This window comes from Metarhizium album (assembly GCF_000804445.1).
Source record: "Metarhizium album ARSEF 1941 chromosome Unknown scaffold_21, whole genome shotgun sequence".
Taxonomy (NCBI): domain Eukaryota; kingdom Fungi; phylum Ascomycota; class Sordariomycetes; order Hypocreales; family Clavicipitaceae; genus Metarhizium; species Metarhizium album.
The window spans coordinates 351643-367608 of record NW_024467595.1 but is presented as its reverse complement, the minus strand read 5'-3'; the positions used below and the strand labels follow the sequence as shown (position 1 = coordinate 367608).

The following is a 15966-nucleotide window of genomic DNA, read 5'->3' as shown; positions in this document are numbered from 1 at the left end:
ACAGGTGCAATGTGACTCCGACGAGGTTGCACCAGACTCCAGACCGGTCACGACGCGACTTGTGAGTCGTGAGTCGTGACGAGGCACCGGACCGGTGGTCAGAGCCAACCTCGAACCATGCTTGACTGTTTCTCCGACTCCCGGCCCTCACTGCGTAGACTTTATCGGGACCTTGGTTGCCGTGGAATATGCACTCTACAAACCTTCCGAGGCAGCTGTCGGGGCAAGGGTAGAACAGCCAACGCCGAAAAGCACAATGGTGTGCAGCCGCTGCCCCCGGCGTTTGCGGCGAGATGCCGGACCACTTTCGGAGTAATAGCCGGCAAAGAGGGACACGTCTGGCTCGTTTATGCAGCTTCCGGTCCCGATTCGTCCTCGGCGGAGCGGCAATGGCGTGTTCCCACGGGCACCAGGGCCGCTGATTGGCGGCGCTCAGCCATCCTATCCTACATGTGGTTATATATTGGCTGCACGTAAGAAAGGGTTGCGTTTGCATGCGTTTGCTTGATCAGGTGAGTGTGGACGAGAGAGAGCCCGGGCACGGCCATGACACGGAATGCATAAATATCAGCTTCTCTCTGCTCCCACTCGACGGCTGGACCATTGTCCATTCGACCATTGTCCATTCGAGTCTGACCCTTGCGAAGGCAGGCGTCTTTTGTCACTGTTTCCATATTTCCACGTCCGTTTTTATTTTGGGGCCAGCAACCATGAAGCCCACGCTCGCGGTGGCGGCTGCTTTTGCCGGACTCGCGCTCGCCAGCCCCGTGCAAGAACTCGACAAGAGATACACCGACTGGCCTGGCTGCATGACTACCTGCACGCCGGGGTGTGCCATCAAAAACTGCGAGGCGTGGTGCAAGCGTGTGTGCTGCGGGCAGTTCCCTGGGTACTCTGGCTGTTGAGCCAGAGACGTTTCTGTTCCGTCTGGGCTGCCCGTGCCCTTCTTTGGAGGGGAGAGGGTTCTGGTTGTTGAACGGCGCGTCCGCCAAGTGGGAGACTCTGGTGACCATGGCTGGTGGTAGCTGGATAAGCAGGGTCGTTTTACGGGAGTGCTATCGACTGGGTTTCAAAGGACGGGAGTGTGCGTGAGGGAGACTGGTCATGTAACGATTAACGACTAGTTACTAGCCCATTGTGAAAAAGGCCACGACCTTGCATCGACATGTGTCAACATGGTTGGAACTTGGCGCCGTCGCGTTTTGTGGTTCAAGCCCATATTCGCCCAGTGGCGTCCGGCCGGCTGGGTGCTGCAGGAACCCGTGGCAGAGCAACATGTCAAGATTTCACGAGGTATAACTAATTTGTCCAAGGGCCTCAACTCAAGCCGTCACCCACCAGGTTGGGTTTGGCTGGTGTATCAAACAAAGAGGCGAGGCAAGGAGTCGCCGAGGCGCACCGCCCAGTAGTGTTGGGGACTCGAGAATAGCCGCGTCAACAAGGTTGGGTAGGCCGACGCGCGAGCCTGCTAGCCAACCTTGATAATAAATCTGCATTTGTTAGGTGTTATTGATGCTTGTTTCTTCTGGGTTTCTATGGCCAAGTTTGCCCCTTTTCCCCTTAACAGCATCCCGTGGCGCCGCACATGATGCTCAACGATGTGGCTGAGCCGCCATGCCAAGCCACAAGTCGGCGCCACCTCGCGTTGCGTTGGCGACGACGCGACGCACAAATCTCGCAACCTCGGCGCCAAACGGGCGAGACGCCCGATAGACAGCAACGATGACGACAAGCCTTGCGGTATTAGTGCTCGGAATCCCTTGTTCTTCTTGTCAGATGGAATTGGTCAGCGTCCCGGGACGTCTGGAAGACGCGAGAACGGATGCGTGGTGCAGGCTACTGGAAGCAGTCAAGACTATATTTACCTAATCGTTCGCACCCTTGCCGGCCTTCTTCATCGTCCGCAATCACAATCAGCTCCGTTCGAGACAAGACATACTTTCTGCCGAGTCAAGCTTTGAGAATATCGCAAACATCGTGGAAATCGTCGAGATGGCTTCCCGATCCCCGTCGCTGGGCGCTTCGACGCACCCGCTCACGACTACGCTTCTCGTGCCTAGCATCCATTGCCCGACGTGTGCGTCGTTCATCGAGACGCTGATCAAGCAGATCGACGCAGAGGCGCTCGTTGAGGTATCCATCATCTCGCACAGGGTGACAATCCGACATGGGCCGCGTGCCGCCGTGGCCAAGATGGTGCGCGCGCTGGGCGAGTCGGGCTACGAGGTGCACACCGTCGCGGCAGACCCCGAGTCCCAGGCGACGGTGCAGTCGTACGGCAAGGCGGCCGCGGCCGACGACGACTTTGTCATCGGCGGCTGGTTCAGCCAGTCCGCGAGGCCGTGGAATCTAGGGGGCTGGCTGGGGCAGAAGCGAGCCAGGAGGCGTCACATGGACAACTGCAGAGAGTGTCGCGTCAAGAAAAAGGCTTCCGCGGCTGGGACTGCGTCGGATGCCTCGCATGGCGGCGACGAACCGCGGTCCGAGGACGGGGCGTCCCGAGGGCCCGTCGTCGTCGTGGACTCGGCAGCTTCCGCTCCGCCGCAGATATATCAGGCGACCGTCACCGTGGACGGAATGAGCTGCAGTTCGTGCGTTGGCAGGATCACGGAGTCGCTCATGTCGCAGACCTGGGTCGAGGCCGCCGACGTCGGCTTGATGACCCGGACGGCTGTGGTGCGCTTCCGCGGCGCCGACAAGCAGCAAGACATTGTTGAGCTTATCGAGAGCGCCGGCTACGACGCCAAGGTCGAGCAGGTCGAGAAGCTGGCGGCGTCGTCGCCCAAGGACCGGGATGGCTCGTCAGACCTGTGGCGTGCCGAGCTTTCCATCGGCGGCATGACGTGCAGCTCGTGCGTAGGAAAAATCACCACGGCCGTCGAGGGCCTCGCATGGACGAGGACGGTCGATGTCAACTTGCTCTCCAGCAGCGCCGTCGTGACGTTCGAGGGAAGGGCGCACCTGGGCGAGGTGATGGCCGCGATTGCCGATGCCGGCTACGATGCCAGCCTCGGCGACTTGGTCAACACGGGTCGAGGCGAGGCGCGCGGCGGCCGGCGGAGCGTCCAGATCCTCATCGGCGACATGTACTGCGAGCATTGCCCTGCCCGGGCCGTCGCCGCCGTCGCCGCCGTGCCTCGGGACGTGGACGTCGACGAGGCGCCGACCTTGTCGAACCCCATCATGAGCGTCTCGTATACTCCCGAGGCTCCCGGGTTCACCGTGAGAACCATCCTCGCCGCCATAGCCGAGGCGGACGCGGCATTCCGCCCAACCATTTACCACCCTCCCACGGTAGAGGAGCGCGCCAGGCAGATGCACGCGCGAAGCCGCAGGCGAATCCTCTACCGTCTGCTGCTGTCCGTCGCGGCGGCTATTCCTGCCCTGATCATAGGGGTCGTGTACCTGATGCTGGTTCCGGAAAACAACCCGAGCCGGGTGTACTTGGCGGAAAAGCTCAACGGCGTGTCGCGGGCAGAGTGGTCTCTCCTCGTCATCGCGACTCCAGTCTACTTCTTCTGCGCCGACTTGTTCCACCGGCGCGTGATCAAGGAGATCTACGCCCTGTGGAGGCCTGGCAGCCCGGTTCCGCTGCTGCGCCGCTTCTACCGCTTCGGCAGCATGGACATGCTGGTGTCGTTTGCGACGACGATTGCGTATTTCGGGTCCATTGCCGAGCTCGCCATCGCGGCGACGCAGGAGGAGGCGACGGCCGGGCCCGAGAGGTCGCCCTACTTCGACTCGGTCATCTTCCTGACCATGTTCCTGCTCTCGGGCCGCATCATCGAAGCCTACAGCAAGGCAAAGACTGGCGAGGCCGTGACGAAGCTGGGCGACCTGCGGCCCAAGGAGGCCCTCCTGGTGACGCCCTCGGGCGCCGTCGGCCATGACTCCTCCCGCCCTTCGCGTCGCACCACCACGGTCCCCATCGACACGCTCGAGGCGGGCGACACCGTGGTCGTCGTGCACGGAGGCTCGCCGCCGTGGGACGGCGTCCTGCTCGACGACGAGGCCGAGTTCGCCGAGGCCAGCCTCACGGGCGAGTCCCGGCCGGTGCGCAAGTCGGCCGGCGACGACATCTACTCGGGCACCATCAACAAGGGCGCGCCCGTGACGATGCGCATCCACGGCGCTGCCGGCGACTCGCTCCTCGACAGCATCATCCGCGTCGTCCGCCAGGGCCAGTCCAAGCGCGCCCCCATCGAGCGTCTCGCCGACATCATCACCGGCTACTTCGTGCCCTTTGTCACCCTCGTCGCCATCGTCGCCTGGCTGACCTGGCTCGGCCTCGGCCTCTCGGGCCGGCTCCCCGCCGACTACATGGACGCCAGGGCCGGCGGCTGGCCCTTCTGGTCCCTGCAGTTCGCCATTGCCATCTTCGTCATCGCGTGCCCCTGCGGCATGGGGCTCGCCGCCCCGACGGCCCTCTTTGTCGGCGGCGGCCTGGCTGCCCAGCACGGCATCCTCGCAAAGGGCGGCGGCGAGGCCTTCCAGGAGGCCAGCAGCATCGACATTGTCGTCTTCGACAAGACGGGCACCCTCACCGAGGGCGGCGAGCTGAAACTCACCGATCAACTCTTCGACGACGCCGCCGGCGCGTGGCGAGGGGACAAGCTCCTCGCCAGCCTCGGAGAGACGGAGCGCAACAGCAGCCACCCCATCGGAAAGGCCTTTGTTTCCTACTGCGACGAAAGAGACCTGCACGGCCCGGCGCCCAAGGAGGTCCAGGAGCTGCCGGGCAAGGGCATGCGCGCCCTCGTCTCCTCTGACGACGACGCGTCGCCCCCGACGGAGCTGATTGTCGGCAACGAGACGCTCATGGCCGACTACGGCGTCGTGTTCGGCGCCGCCGTCGCGTCGGCCCTCGAGTCCTGGAAGGACCAGGCCAAGTCTGTCGTGCTCGTGGCGACGAGAGACGTCGGCTCGCCCGACTGGACGCCGGCCGCGGCGTTTGCGACGTCGGACCCCGTGCGCGCCGAGTCTCGGCCCGTCATCGAGGCCCTGCGCGCGCGTGGCGTCGACGTGTGGATGATCTCGGGCGACAACCCCCGCACGGCGCGGGCCGTCGGCGCCATGGTCTCCATCGCCCCGGACCACATCATCGCCGGCGTCCTCCCCGAGCAAAAGGCCGACAAGGTCAAGTATCTCCAGGGCAGCCTGCCGGGGCGGCGGCGCGGCGCGCTCCCCTTCGGCCTCGGTGGCGGCGCCGAGACGCGAGCCGTCGTGGCCATGGTCGGCGACGGCGTCAACGACTCGCCCGCGCTGACGGCCGCCGATGTCGGCATCGCTATCGGCGCCGGCTCCGACGTCGCCATCTCGGCGGCCGACTTTGTCCTGATCAAGTCCGACCTCGGCTCGCTGTTGACGCTGGTCGAGCTCAGCCGGGCCGTCTTTCGCCGCGTCAAGTTCAACTTTGCCTGGGCTAGTGTCTACAACCTGGTCGCGCTTCCCATAGCCGCCGGCGTGCTGTATCCCATCAAGACCAACGGGTCGCATACACGCCTGGATGCGGTCTGGGCCAGCCTGGCCATGGCCCTGAGCAGCGTGAGCGTCATATGCAGCAGTTTGTTGCTCAGGTCGAGGCTGCCCCTTGTGGGGTTTCGCAGGACTTCCCGGGCTGACAAGTAATGAGTGCCGGTCGGGGGAACGTAAGTACACGGACGGGAGGAGGGGAGTGACGCGGCCAGTGTGTGAGGAGAGCCTGTTTGGCAGATTGGGCTTTTCATTTCGTTCATTTCAACGGGTCGTGTGTGAGAATAGCCGCATTCAAGGTCGAAAGTCGGTCCATGTACGTTAGATTGGTTGCCGGAGTTCGTTTTGTTTCGTCTGATCGCTCGTCATAATGTTGGGTATTGTTGGTGTAGTTTTATCTGGGCATTTTTGGTACGGCCGTGAAGAATGCTCGCTTCTTCAAGGTCCTTTTTTCTTGGATAAAACTTCAGCGGCTGGGCTCCCAAGGGATGACTAGTCTCGGGTGCGCGTTGGTGTACATTAGTCAAGGTTGAATCTTAGCCTTTGCCATGACTTGCATTTCCAGTCCGGTGCGTGTATTTTGACGGCTTGCATAGTGATGCTGCAACGTCTCGCTCAGTGATATCTCAGGAGCTGCAACATGTATCCAGCCTCGCAGATTTTGTCGGCACGTACACCCTCGATCTTTCCATAGCTCCGAGCAATCGATTACGTTCTTCTATATCCAACTGTCCCCTTCCACAAGCTTGCGGCAAGATAGTGAGGGGACCGTGTTTTCCACCTCGACGTCTCGACCCTCTGCGCGTGGTACTCGTACACACATTGGTATAAACCCGGACCACTGAACTGCCCGTAGCTACAGCTCTCCTACACTCGATTCTCCTACCTTTGCCTGTGAATATAGCCATGTCAGTCACAGTTTCTGTGCGTAGCAGAGTATTCCTTATATCTCCCGGAGTTGGCAATCGACGTTATAGCTGGAATGCTGCTTGAAATCGTTGGAAATAAACCTGCTGCGGATGGCCATGGTGTCGACATTCTCGGCCACAGCGCACGTGAAGCCAAGAAATACACTCGTGCCAAAGGCTGCATCATCCGAGTCTCGCGGTACTCTTCAGCTCCGTGTGTGCTGCGACTGCAATTTTCCTTCTTGCCCTCGCTGCGAGCTTGCCTTCAATCCAGTTGCCGTGTTGACTTGCTCGCAGTCCAGTCAGCTCGTCAACCCGGATTGTCAGGGAAACAGTGAGTGCGACGCCTTTCAGGCAGGGCTGGGTTTCCGGGCTTGTTTTTTCCTGTAGGATTGGCAATTGAGATGGAGTCCTGTAGACGTGTGATGAACAGAACAGAAGGCGCGGGAGACGCGTCTCGGTCACGTTGAAGCCGGAAAGAAGCACCTCCCACCGTTGTCATCAATGGATATACGTACGTCCTTTCCTAGATTTGCGCCCTCGCAGCCTGCCGTGACGGCTTCAGCGTGCTTTTGAAGAAGAGGGAAAGATGGAAACGTGGAAATAAACGAACGGAAAGAACCCGACATGTTGAATATATATATTCTCTCACTTACCGACCCGTTTCCATCCCCTCTTCTTCTTCTTCTTCTCTTGTCTATCATCGTGGACATCCTCAACCATATCCTGTTTACAGCCCATGCCCCCGTCCGTTTCTTCCATTGTCTCATGGGCGGTGATCATTTGTCCTCTCCATCGCGTCGTCGTCGTCGTCGTCGTCGTCGTCGTCGTCTCCAGAAGACCTTCTCCTCCCATTCTGCATCCTCATTTCGTACATCAACGTCGACTATCCTTTCCATCAATCATCTCAGACAACAGTTGGAACTGTGCTTTCCTGGTCAGATCCTGCTTGGAACCGACCAAAAACGGCTGTGTCGCATCATTGATGATTTCTCACGCTCTCAAATCCAAGGTATGGACTTTTCTGTGATTCGCCGAGCTTCAGTGACGAAGACGCAACCCTTCTGAGCACTTTGTGCAATGATGTTTTGTGTCATCCTTCGGAGAGGTGAGGATTGTTGAGGGAAGTCGGGTACATTTTTTTGCCCTTGGGGGTTTTCCTTGTCACCGCACCTGCTTAGCCGACCCGTGACTTTCACGTGGGGCTAACCAAAAGGAAATATATTTTTTTAGGTTCTGAGCCGTCGAAAAATTCCACGCCGCTTCTGGTTAGAGATCGACTCGGCTTGGTGGGCATTGGGGGAGATGAGGTTGGGGGAATGTGATGAGGCAGCGATTCGACATTTCAGGCTGGGCCAAAAGGGGAAACAGGTTTGAATGATAATGCCAAATGTTCATATGTTTCCACTCGTCTCCGACCCTTAATACTCGCATGTTGGCGTCCCGGCTTCGAGTCGTGCTTGGGTCAGTCACCTCCAGCCAAACCCTCAGGTTGATTCGTGCCAGTAGGGCCTACATGCCAGAAGTTACAAGTTTGCGCCATGTCAGTAGTCGATGCCAGTGCAGTGTCTTTGTTGTTTAGATGGTCCAGGCTTTCCTGAGCGTGTCGATTGCATTCGGTGGCATCTGGTGCAACCAAAGGGCAACCAGTCCGCGTTGTCTGGGCATCGGGTCGGAGCGCTCTCTCCTTGAGCCGGCGTCAGTCCTCACACGCACGATTGCAGGGGGGGTCTGTCTCGTCATGCTCACTTGCGGCTTCATGAACTTGGCGAGTAGCCAGTCGAGCGGAATCCTGACATTTGGGCGTAGAGTCGTGGTCCTGACTCGCCCAAGCTTGAACGCCGCTCCCCCAATCCAGGAGCAGAAGACTTGGACCGGCGTCACGCCACCCCGGCTTGAGCTCTATTTAGCACGTCTACGTAATGAGGCCTGCCCTCATTATATGTAAGAGGAATAGCTCCCGAGTTGGTGTCCAGACGCCCTGCTTCACGACGGCTGGGCAGAACTCGTCCGCAACAGTGTCATCTATTCCAGCACGGCCCACGTCCTTTTCGGTCCCGACTCCCGAGACTAAAGCCTAGATTCTGCAGTCTTGGTGCGCTAGTAGTGAAGACTGCACATGCACGCGTCAGGACTGCAGAATTCGGTCGTCAAATGATCTGTTCCTACACATAGTGTAGTAGATTTATGTCCCTCGTGTGGCTTGTGGACTCGTTCGTTCCAACAGCACTGGCCCACTTCGTGGCACTGCCTAGGGTTTGCACAGGGCCCTTGATGAGGCCGTATATTCCACGTTGCGGTGCCTCGGTAAAAATGCAGGGACATCCAATTCTCTAGAGGAACCTTGAGAATCTGACCGTGGCATCTTGGCAGAAGAGAGCAGTCTCCAGGTGACGGTAGTGAAACCCCAAATTTGAGCTTCCTGGGCTAATGCCGCTTGTTCCACTCAGTATGTCTTTGTGCTTTTCCAGCATGTGAATTCGGAGCCAGGGATACTCTGTCGCCAAATAGATTGCCTGGACGCAAGCCGCGATACCTCCGCCTACGATGGCCATGACTGGCGAGCTCGTCCGATCCGTCCATTTTGGCACTTTGGCACCGTCGTGGCTATAAGCGTCCAACAGAGACACACGTCTGTCCAGGTGCTTGGTGAGGTCTTTCTGCGAGTTTTGCTCATAGCACGGCGTGGTGTCATGCAGAAAGTGGTGCGAACAGAGGCCGCTTCTCGTTTGTCATAGAGTTGCACAAGGAAGCTGAAGCGCCCACGCCTTCATTTCCCGTCACGCCAGCCCTTCTAGTGAAACATTGTGAGTTGTCGATTTGAGGAAACACTCGTCAACGGATCGCATAGCTTGGGCCACAGCATAGCACGACACACAGCGTGCATAAAGCTCGCGCTCATCATGGCCGGTCCCGGCAGCCCTGCCCTTGACGATACGACGTTCCTCCTCGTTTATTTGAGTTTGTTATAGGCAGTTCTCTCCGTTCTATAAGGCATATTAGCAGGGAGTCAGCAGCCCTCGCAGTGGGAGCTCTCTTTGGCGACTTTTACAGAAAATCGTTGAGGCATTGCTATATAAACCCCATGTTCTCTGCCTAATAATACCCATCTTCGGTCGGCTCCAAGTGCGTTTGCAAAGTCGCGGCTGACCCCTTCGAAGGCCTGAATTAGAGAGATCTAGTGCTGAGTGTCATTCAACCTTGGAAGCGCAGTGATGATCGGCGACTATTACGCAACATGATTTTGCGTGCGCCAGCGAGAGCTAGGCAGAGTTGGGCCGCAAGCAGTCGGCCTCGGTTCATTCGTCATGAAGAAGAGCGAGGCAAAAGAACATGCACACGCCCCTTGCTTCAGTCCAAGGCGGTCGAATATTCTCTTTGTAGGCTACACCGTCATTGCAGAAGGCGGCGGAGCAGGATCATATCTTGGGGCACGTATTTGTATAAATTTTGCTTGTCCCCAGAGTCGGATCCTGTTGAGAAACAAACCTCACAATTCGCATAGGGTTTCCTCTAGACTCTTCCCCTTCTTGATACTTGGGGTAAAAGGACGCAGAGACTTTGGCTGTAATCCCGACATTCTCCGTGCGAATGAGACCCGTTGACCGACACGAGTTTCCAACCCGTATTCGACGCTCGGAAGCAACATGGCAGCCTACCCCCGTAGAGACACCGATCTGACAACCATGTAAATACTCCGTGACATCTATCTCGGATACCGCATCATGCGGACCAACAACTTGCCTTGCGATGTAATCGGATTTGCGTCTAACATGTTGCATCTACACGCAGGCTTCAATTTACGGAACTCCAAGTCCAGCGACATTGAATGCAGCGAGTCGTTCGATATCTGCTTCTCCGAAAGTATGTCTCCCGGTGTAGGTCCAGGCACCCTGAGGGGCAACATCCGCTTCCGCCGTTGGAGCTACCCCTGGAACGAATATGACTCTGTCGTCTTTCAAATCAGCTTTCCAAACAAGTTCGATTACCCCATACGGCATCTGTACATTCTAGCGCCAGCCGACGACAATGCCAAGGGAAAGGCGCGAACCACGAGTGTATCGACGTCCTAGCCGCAGGAGCCGGCACCAAGACCCTCCACCACGAAATGTGACGACTCGACATGGACCAAATCAGCCGAAATGTTCAAGAGCGTCCGGGGCATCTCATGGGGGACATCATCCAAGCCCCTCCCTCAAGAATAGTCTGGAGAGGGACGCGCTGTTCTTTCTTGACAGCCGCGAGCTGTACGCCTCCATGCGAGTCCCATGGAAGCGCGGCATCGTGGCAAGACGCTGACTATCGAGACACTCATCAACTCCGCCGCGGAGCGGCAGCCACCCGTCCCCGCGCTCATCGTCAAGTACTTTCACAACGTTTGGCGACGGGCCCAAAGTCGCCATGAAAACCATGTTCGCACACGCTTGCGCCATGGCAAGGTGTCCACTCATCTTCGAGGACCCTCGACAGTCAAGACCGGGGATTGCCAGACAGCAGACAAGAGGTCTGAAGAGGCAAACGCGGAAAAAGTTTGAAAGGGCCAAAAGAGCTATTCTTGTGAGTTTGGCCGACAGTAACTTTCCAAAGGTCGTCCGCGGGAGGCAAAACAGCTCCGGGGCCAGATGGTCAATCCTGGCTCGTTGCTGGTCATTTCTGTCGGAATGGCCGCCGGTGACTTCACGGCATATGAGACTTCGTCCGCATCCTCAGTGTTCCTCGACTGTACCAGCTGGGAGATGAGTCAAGTAAATAGTCAGGTGTTGCCTCTATTGGCTTCGCTTCTGCTTTACGTGTGCGAGCAAAAGTTTGAGAGGCATGCCGGCCCTGCCTAATTCGTGAAATAGTAATTTGATTCCACTACTCCGTATGTTGAAACAATGACGGTTGGTCCCCTGGCGCTGAAGCCTTTGGATGATTCATCATTCCTGATGATAAGACGATGCATCTGCTCCATTCTTCCCAAGCCAAAGCCTTGACCTATTGCTCCCGCTTCCCAAGTCATCCAGCTTCCGGTCGTCGGCCTGCCCCTGTGTTATTTTCTGCCGCAGAAAGTCCGGGGGGTATTACATCTGCTCGTTGGTAAAATCTGCATGGTCAAAATTCATGGGAAGGTTATTACCGACAAGTCTGACGGGGTCGCAGAAGTTTGCCGCCCTCAAATTTCATTTCAGCTTCATGGAAGATCCTGGCCCTGACCCTTGCTCATTTGGCTGTGCGGATTATATCAACGTCAAATGAGAATTGCCACACCACGCCACACTTTTGTGCTATGCGACAAGAATACAGATTTGATAATGGAGCTGTACGAGGCGAAATCTTGGCCGAGCGGGAGGACTGTTTAGAACAAGAATGTGGAAGGGATCGAGCAGTTCAGTCACGGGGAGCTTTCGCGAGCCTTGATTGTGCACTCAGTCACCCAGTCAAGCAAGCCGGCATTGCAAGCAGGGGACAGCAACAGCTCTATAAGGGTCCGTAATGTTGGCAGAAAATGGCAAGGTCAACTGCACCACGCAAAACTGGAGCGCGTTCCACTTTTGCGTGGTGCACTTGACCTTGCAATTTTTGCCAACAGTTATGAGCCCGGTCGCGGCAGGCCCTGCGCTGCCACGGTCGCATGTTCGAACCCCGTTATATTTACAATTTTATAAGGGCCTACTATAACAACAACTATAACAACAACTATTACTACAACTATTATAGGCGACAAAAAAAAAATTCCTACCTAATAACAGCACAGCATATTGCTCAACTATATTTACTTACAACTTACAACTTATACAGCTTACAACTGCTGAGAGCGCTGAAAGCTGGGGGGGTGTGTCAGCCGAAAAAATCAACTATCTAGGGGTGCATGCGCTCTTGTGTAATTGCGCAGAGTAATATAAGGTCAATTTGCGTCTCCAATTGCTGGAGCGCGTTCCACTTTTGCGTGGTGCAGTTGACCTTGCAATTTTCTGCCAACACGTAATCACTTTTCCGTCTGTTGGTTCAACAACGAATAGACAGCCGCCCTCGACACCATGTCAGCCGCTCACAGGCCTTGTGCGTACCGTAGCACGCACGCGCCCGCTGGGTACTAAGATAGTCCGATGGGAAGATGAGCATCGTCAGATTATAGATAGCGTCAACGCCACGTTAGGTCATCTGGGGAGCTGTCAACCGGCGTTGAAGCGGAGAGAATACAAAGAGCTGCAGCGAGGTGCAAGTTTCCTCCACTCGTCAGCTTAGATTCACGTAGGAGCAAGGAAATAGCACGCTTTCATCATACTCTCGTTGAAATCGGACCTCCCACTGTAGGCATGTCCTGTTTACTCCTAGGCTGAAGCGAGTCTGGAGCATCGTCCCCCTGTCCCCTGAGAATGGCCAAGCTCAACAGCTCGCCCTGTACTCCGTACTAGGCTCGGGCAACCAGCCGATTCGTGACTCGGGCGCGTTGGCAAGGGTAATGCACGTTTGGCGGGCCTTCGACGTACTCCACAGCGCGGAATTGACGACTCATGGCTTGAAGCGATTAGCGATTAATGAGCGTTTCGGAAACATGCCCGCATCGACGGTTCCTTCGGACAAGGCCGGCAATGTTGGTCAATGGCAGACTTGAGTCCGTTTATGCCACCGCATCGTTTGGCTTGTTTCCATTTGTTGCCGGGCCCGAGAGGCACGTGAGGCACAGGAAACCAGAAATTATGAGGGTGGAGGAGACGGGTCCCGGCAGTCACCGTGTCACATGGAATTGACTGGAACTGCATCGTGGAAGGAGCGACCCGTGCATCTTGGCCCAGGAGCCAGCCCCCCTTCCATCGCCTTGCCTCACTCACTCCTGCGTCGTCGATGCCGCCTCTGCTGACGTTTGGATCAACTTTGGCCCCAATTGCAATTGCGGATGGTCGACAAAGTTGCAGTGCTGCTCATAGCTCCAACGCCGGGTCCCTCGTCACTGCCACGCCGCTCGCGGCCTCGAGACCCAGTGGACCCCGACGTCCACATCCAGCCCAGGCTCCGTATGCCAGTCTGGCACCCGCGGCTCTTTTCGACCACACTTCCTCCATGCGCACCCCGGAGGTGCTCGCCGGGCGATCGAGGCTATAATCATCTTCTCCCATCTCGCCTTGGGCCCGTCACCTGTTCTTTGGCTGGGACTCGCGGCGAAGAGCTCAATCGGTCCCGCTGGGGGGAACCGCTTCGAGTGACGGGTCATCTCGGGGTGCATAGGGCACGCTCGCAATGAGCGGCTTCGATTCCGTGGGCACGCTGCTGGCTGACGTCGCAAACAACCTTCTTGAGGGACTACGCATATTTAGCCTCGCCGACAAGACGCATTGGCGTCAAGACGAGTACGAACACGTCCAGGCGCTCGAGGCGGCTCTGAACGACGCCAAGAAGGACTTCCAGGAGCTATGTCCGTTGGTCAACGGGCAATCCCAATACGAGCATGACCGAACGTGTACGTGACCCCTTGCCGTGGAGGTTGGTGTCCGTCGGGAAGGAGTCGGTGACGAGCGCTGCTGCTAACGTGCTCAGACGAGACGATACAAGAGCTGAGACTCCTCCGCGACAAGTTTCGAGCTCATGTTCAGCTCCTCAGAGACTGGAGTCGGTCAGGCGGGCCAATCAATCCCGTGTGGGTACGGGAAACTCATTCTCTCCAACGACAACTACACCGCGCGCAGTGTCGAGCCGCCAGGCGTGTGTTTGCGTCGTCGCAGGAGTCCTCGCAACGGTGCCTGGGCGCATTTCTGGTGCGGCGGGCCCAGGCCAAGGTCGCGGTCCGGCCGGACCAGCAAACGCCAGAGGCCGACTGTCAAAAGCGGCAGTTGGAAGAGCTGGCCGCGTGCACGAGAACAGGGTCCTTTGATCGCTTCAGGGACGAGGATATGGTTTTCATCTGCGACTTTTGTGACGGCCACTTGATATGGGAGGATCTCGAAAACGTCCCTACCCAACGAACAGCTGCGTTTCAACCGAGGTGGCCAGGACATAGCCAGCATTGGCAAGCTACAGGCACGAGCTCATCGGGCCCACAGGAGAAGCAGGTAGTATTCCCGCCCATAGCAGTCGCCAACCACTTGGCCCCATTGCGCGGCGACTGGCAGGCGAGACTGCTGTGCCCCTTGTGCGAGGACGAAGCCAAGAAGCCGCAGGACGAAGACGACGACGAGGAACTGTACAAGCCAGATGACGAGTTTGAGGATGTAGCATCGTTGCAGAACCACATGGAGTGGCAGCACGCCGAGGCCGTTGCCAATGATCAGCGGTCAAGCAACTGCGCCATCATGTAGCCGACGGGAGCTTGAAAAAAAAAAAAGGTGTCAGGAGAACGGGCAAAATGGGGCTTTGATTTGGGAGTCTTGGCGACATGGAGCATGGATACCACATTACGACCTTATGATTGAACAAAATTAAGAAATAGTGTACATGTTCGTCAAATCTGGCACTGTGCTGTGTATGCATCTCGCGCTGCCCATCAACGCCCCAATGACATCTTCTAGTCAGGGCACATATCCCTGTGCAACTGGCTGGGTTTCTTATTGTCTCCCACATCGCCATTCTCCTTGCCCTCCCGTCCCCGGCATTTGCCTTAGAAGAACCTCATCCATATAAAGAGCAAGACAAAGAGTCCCAGCCCAGCAAACGGCCCGTACTGCTTCATCAGCAAGTCCCAGTTGATCTTCACCGCGGCCCTCCTGTACCTCTTGCTGTCATCTCTCAGGCGACTACTGATCTCGCCCATCCTGTCCAGGCTGTCCCCTCGATACAGCAGATCCTCGATGTTTTTGGTCATGACCTTGGTCACATCCCTCAGCTCGTCATTCACCTTGTCCAGGTTCTGCGCGGCCCTGGCGTCCGCGTACGTGGCCATGGTCTTGGTGATGAAGCTGTCAAAGTCCATGAAGGCATACGGACGCAGGGAGGGGGAGTGCAGCTGCTGCGGCTGGTGTGTGGTGAGGAACTCGCGCGACAGGTCTGCGAGGTACGTGAAGGCCAGCTTCCGCGGGTAGCTGGCGTCGCAGATGCAGAGGAAGACGACGTCGCTGTCGATGAGGTAGTGGATTGCGTGGGGGGGGGATTCGATGGACGCCTGAGGCGTGGAGTTGCGCGTCAGGGTGCGCAGGATCTGGCGCACCTGCGACTTGAGGGACGTGAGGGCCGGGGGCTCGGGGGAGTCGTCGACGGAGGCGCAGAGGTTGAGGCCTGGCGTGCATCTGGTCAGCTTCGGTGTGTGGGATGAATGGGGAAGAGCACGGGTTTGGAGAGGGGAGCGAGGGAAGCAAGTACCGTCGAGCCGTGATATTTGGGTGGAGAGGATCATTTTGGCCGTGTGCGGCGGAAAGCTCTTGTTGCTCTCCGGGCAGCTTGGTGGAATTGTGCCGGGAGTCGACGATGTTGTTGCCTGGAGTCTGCCGGCGTTGCTGGCGAAGCTGGGGTTGGAACTGAGACGTGGTCCAAGCGGGCCAATCAGGGGAGGGCGCCACACTGCAGGTTTGGCCGCGGCAGTGCGGAGTACGTACTCTGTACGGAGAATCAAGGACATCCCTCTCATGAACTCCGTAAGTAGGCACGCCTGCCTTTCCAACTGGTCTCGGCTAAT

General features: G+C 57.5%; 3 protein-coding genes across 3 annotated transcripts; 2 read left to right on the top strand and 1 right to left on the bottom strand.

The window, feature by feature from the left end:
• Window positions 1-1992: 1992 nt before the first annotated feature.
• On the top strand, window positions 1993-5628 carry MAM_06539 (ATPase, P-type, heavy metal translocating; the record flags this gene model as incomplete). Its single annotated transcript, XM_040825337.1, has 1 exon — window positions 1993-5628. The coding sequence occupies one exon, from the start codon at window positions 1993-1995 to the stop codon at window positions 5626-5628; it is 3636 nt and encodes a 1211-aa protein (XP_040676764.1).
• A 7973-nt stretch (window positions 5629-13601) lies between these two features.
• Window positions 13602-14656, top strand: MAM_06538 (uncharacterized protein; the record flags this gene model as incomplete). Its single annotated transcript, XM_040825336.1, has 2 exons — window positions 13602-13821; window positions 13899-14656. The coding sequence occupies 2 exons, from the start codon at window positions 13602-13604 to the stop codon at window positions 14654-14656; spliced, it is 978 nt and encodes a 325-aa protein (XP_040676763.1).
• A 299-nt stretch (window positions 14657-14955) lies between these two features.
• Window positions 14956-15687, bottom strand: MAM_06537 (protein transport protein sec22; the record flags this gene model as incomplete). Its single annotated transcript, XM_040825335.1, has 2 exons — window positions 14956-15569; window positions 15654-15687. 2 exons carry the CDS (start codon window positions 15685-15687, stop codon window positions 14956-14958), a joined length of 648 nt encoding a protein of 215 aa, XP_040676762.1.
• Between the last annotated feature and the right edge of the window lie 279 nt (window positions 15688-15966).